A 4,941-nucleotide genomic window follows, 5' to 3' on the forward strand; every position below is an offset into this window, starting at 1 on the left:
CTAAAACTCCTTATTCCCATCTTAAACGTTCTCACCATATACACAAAAAAGGTAATTATGCGAGGTGACAGATTATATTAACTAATCTTACCATGGTAATCATTTTGCAATGTATCTGTGTATCAAATCATCACGTTGTACACTTTACACTTACACAATGTTATATATCACTCATATCTCAATAAAGTTGGAAAAAAATAAAATAATACTAAAATATCAACACTGCCCCCCCACCCGCCCACCAAAAAACTCTTTACTCCCTTTGCTACCGTGACACCACTCTCAACTAATTCTATCCTATGGGGTCTGGTTATGTCTTCGTATTTTTTTCCATAAGCTGAACTTCTAATCATCCTTCAGTTCGTGGTGGTCTGCAGAGGTCATTCCTTTTCTCAGTTCTCTTCATTCACTCAGAAAAATTTATTGAGCACCCACTATAGGACAGGAACTCTTCTAGATAATTGTGATAGCAGTGAACAAAGCAGATGAAAATCCATGCTCTCCAGAAGCATACATTATATATAGAGCAGTCAGACAAAAACAATAATAACACATAAGTAAATTACATACTGTGTTAGAAGGGTTTGTGTTATGGAAAGCAAATAGAGCAGGATAAGAGGAATCCATTCTAAAAATCTCCTTACACCACCACATTAATGTATTCAGGACTTTAAATACCACCTATATTTTAACTATTCCCAAATCTCTATCCACCGTATATCTTTCCTGAGCAGCAATACTCTAAAGACCTTTTCACAATCTATCATGGCCAACACTCAACACTTGTCCTCCACCATAACCCGTTCCTCCTGTTTTGATAATGGCATCACCATCCATTGGGTCAGCCAAGTCAGATACCTCTTATTCACCCTAGGTGTCTCCTTTTCCTTAGTCTCTCTGTCTAACAGTCTTCTATCCTCACTGCTGCTTCTCTAATTAAAGATCTCAGTAAATAGCAATGGAGAGAATCAACTTTGTAGTCAGGGGCCTGGAATGAATCCCGGCTCCACCACTTACTTCCTATTTGGTTTTGAACTTAACTTCTGCCTCTGTATGTACAAGTTTTCCTATCTGTAAAATGAAGACCACTCTCCTAGGTTTGCTTTGAGTGTGGCTGGTAGCATCAGAATCACCAATAGTAGCAGCAGCATGATAACAGTTGGCACTCCATACTGGCAGGTTCCATATCCATGAATTCAACCAACCTCGAATCGAAATATTTGAAAAAAAATTCCATAGAGTTCAAAAAAGCAAAATTTGAATTTGTTGTACAAGGCAATTATTTACATAGCATTTACACTGTATTAGGTATTATAAGTAATCTACAGATGATTTAAAATATAAAGGAGGATGTGCGTAGGTTATATGCAAATACTGTCATTTTATATAAGGGACTTGAGAATCCTCAGGTTTTGGTATCTGAGGGGGTCCTGGGCAGGTAACGAGGGACAAATATTCCTGAAACAACCTCTTAACTGGTTTCCCTTCTTCCAGCCTTATTCTTTCCCTAATCTTTCCCAACATTACAGCCCAAGAAATCTTCAAAATTCAAAAGTCTGAACACAACAGTGACCCTAAACAGCTCCCCATTGCCTTCAGCATAAATTCCAAATGCCTTAAAATGACAAAGAATTCTTTTTCTCCTTCTTCTTTCCTTTTTAAAACTAAAGCTGTTAAAGCATAATCATTATAGACAAGCCAGCCTGGAGCTGAACTTCCCCGAGAAAAATTTTCAAAATATAAACTTCAGTTTCTTTTTAAAATTTACAATCTCAGCAGAAGATTTTAAAGTTATCACAAAGTTGTCTCTTTTCCTTCTCAGTATACATTTTATTTTTATGATCAAAATGTTAAATGGCCTTTGATTTAATGATCACCATAGGTAGTATGATATAACACAAAATAAGCATTGTGAGAACCTTTGCAGCAATGGAAGCTAAACAGATGATTTAAATTATTTCCTTCAGACTTTTTGTCACATTTTCTCTTTCGATGAAACAAACACAGAATACCATTGATTGACTTCATGGATTACTATGTATGTGTGTGTACACTCATGTATGTTTGTAGATGTACTGGCATTTACTAAGGACATCTTATTAGATGATAAAAATAATGCCACCATAAAAAATTATATAAAACAATAAAATCTCAGAAACTACTATATAGTGTTCTAGAAGCCATTATGTGATTTTACAAACAGCCATACCTGCCATTAAGAAGTAAAAACATTCTCTAATCATTCTATTTATTTATTTATTTAACAAGTACTAGTGTAAAAAGAAAATAATGAAATTTACCAAATATAAATATCAAGGCTGAGCTAATTTATAATTATAGGACAGGTGATAGTTATAAGAAGATATAACTGAAATCAAATATATTTCCTGTAAGTTTCTGATTACTGAGAAGCCTCCTGAAACAAGTATATTATATTACTTAAGGATAAGCCATATTTTAAATATATTTACTTACTGACCATTATACTACTTGTAGAATTTACATGTTTAAACAGCAATTACTTCATACAATGGATAAATGTGGTTTAAACAATTATGAGAATTTTCATGATGTCATAATATAAGAGAAATATGCTGTCCACTGATTAATTATCAAAAAGCTAATAATTACAGCTTAGTGTTCAGATTTGGATTTAGTATTGTCATGTTATATGTTATTAGTAATATATATAAATTTAGACAATATAGAATTAAGTAAAATTACCTTAACTTTTACCTTAGACATACAAATACTTTGTTTTTAATATAAAGTCTCACATTTTTAAAAAGCCAAAATATAATACAGTTGAACTTCAAACAAAGAGAGGGTTAGGGGTGCCAACCCCACACAGTCGAAAAGTCATGTGTAACTTTATAGTCAGCCCTCCATATCCACAGATTCAACCAATGGATGATTATGTTCATATAGTAATGTAGTACGTATTTATTGAAAAAACTCTGTATATAAGCGGACCCATGCAGTTCAAACCCATGTTGTTCAAGGGTCACTGTGTATATATGTGTATATATATGTATATGTATGTAAATTCTACTGACATTTATTCAAGAAAGAATTCTAGTAAAATTCTACATATCAGAATTTCTTATAAGAGACAAAATGTTTTTTAAGATTTGATTATTTAACCATCATAACACAGTACATGTCCCCTACAAAAAAATTTTCAAAAATGAAAGAGCTTATTTAGTATTTTTTAAATAGTTGTAATGTTTTACCATTAAAATGTTTAATCACATATACAATTTTAATCTAACTTTTTTCATTTTATATTATGAAAACTTTTACATGTTCCAAGACAAATGAAGCTTAACTAAATTAGCAAAAAAAGGACCAAAATTGTTTTTATAATATCCAAAATTGACTGTGCAATGTGAATAATAAAGAATAAATAAAGCAAAGGTAATGAGACATACAATGCATGTTATGAAAGTGTCAGTGTCTAATTACCCATTTAAAACAATATATAGAATACTGATGGTCACTTCCTTAAATATGACCAATGAATGAAAAGAATACAGAAAATCAGGAGACAAGGTAGTATTATAAATCTTGTTATGACAGCCAAAAATGATTTTCCTTATAGAGCAGCAAATGTATTTTGAAACTGTCAGGGACTAATTATTGATTAGCTACTTGGATATAAAATTTTGCAAACAGTTAGTATCTCTTTGATGATGTGCTTATATTGTGGTAAATCATAATTAGGCATTTGTTAATATTCCTCGTACTTATCCTTTCACAAGAAAAAAATGAAATAACGTTATATTCACACTGATGCCTGAGGAGGATAACTTAGGAAACATGTGAAAGATTTTACCTGTCCAACCAGGCAAGCAGACTCTTGGCTGCTCCAATCAGATCCACAACCGAAGTCAGAAAATCATTTGGCAATTTTCGGCTGGTTCTCCCATCATAATGGCCACTCCTTCTCCTCCCTGTTATAAAATTCTGTAGATTTTTGGCAGATGCATTCAACTTGTGAGAAAGGGTTTTTAGATTTTCTGTTTCCAAGCCATAATTCTGAAGTATAAAAAGACAAAGAACAAATATACTTAAAGTCAATATTTTATTCATTCGTTAAAACATTTACTGAGTACTTTACTATACGTACCGGCAGTGGAACAAATATTAAGAGTTACACATAAATAAGATAGGATTCCTGGCTTAGCAGAACCCATAGTCAAATGAGGATTTGGGGAAACGTCAGATAAACAAATTACAAGAAAATGTGTAAGTGCTAATATGAACATGGAAAGATGAGGGCATTATATCTTGGAATTACGCCACCCAAGACAGAAAGATTATAAGGACTCATAAGCAGTATCTTTTTTAACCCAAACCTAAGTTCATTTACTTGTGAAATTCATTATTATCAACAATTATTTTTGAGTATCTATTCTATTAGCATATGCATAGTCATGAACGTAGGAACTAAGAAAAATTCTGCTTCCCCCAAATGAGAAAGTAAGTACAATCCAACAATAAAATGAAATAGCAAAAGAAAAAATCATATACAATATAACTTTTCGTCTGTGTCCTCTTCATAATGACTGACATAAGATGTTTCTTTTATGATATGGTATACCAGGAAAACCTCTGCATCCTCAGGGAAACCAATATGCTTTCTCCTTTTTATAATACAAATTATAAAACTAAACTTATTTATAATTTTGTCATGGTTGCATTAGCTCACAGTCAAATATGAAGCACATCTAAAGAAATCATAATGACTTTTTGGTGAGTATAATTGTTCTTCTTTTCCTTGGTCTCACTTTTCAATTTCTATTAATATATATTATTTCACCCTAAATGTTTTATCTATAAATTATTGCAAAAAGGATTTATATGAATGAATACAAATAAACTTTTTTTTTTACCATATGCAATAGGGAAATATTTTCGGATCCCCTCAAATAAACTTTA

At 31.9% G+C, this 4,941-nt stretch overlaps 1 protein-coding gene across 3 annotated transcripts in view; it reads right to left on the reverse strand.

The window, feature by feature from the left end:
- CNKSR2 (connector enhancer of kinase suppressor of Ras 2) overlaps window positions 1-4,941 on the reverse strand; it is a 258,846-nt gene that overhangs the window by 193,276 nt on the left and 60,629 nt on the right. For all 3 annotated transcript variants that reach the window (XM_007469301.1, XM_007469302.1, XM_007469303.1), the window contains exon 3: window positions 3,836-4,038. In XM_007469301.1, coding sequence (XP_007469363.1) covers window positions 3,836-4,038 — 203 coding nt within the window. The remainder of the gene's footprint in view (window positions 1-3,835; window positions 4,039-4,941) is intronic.

This window comes from Lipotes vexillifer, unplaced genomic scaffold (genome assembly GCF_000442215.2).
Source record: "Lipotes vexillifer unplaced genomic scaffold, Lipotes_vexillifer_v1.1 scaffold1442, whole genome shotgun sequence".
Taxonomy (NCBI): Eukaryota; Metazoa; Chordata; class Mammalia; order Artiodactyla; family Lipotidae; genus Lipotes; species Lipotes vexillifer.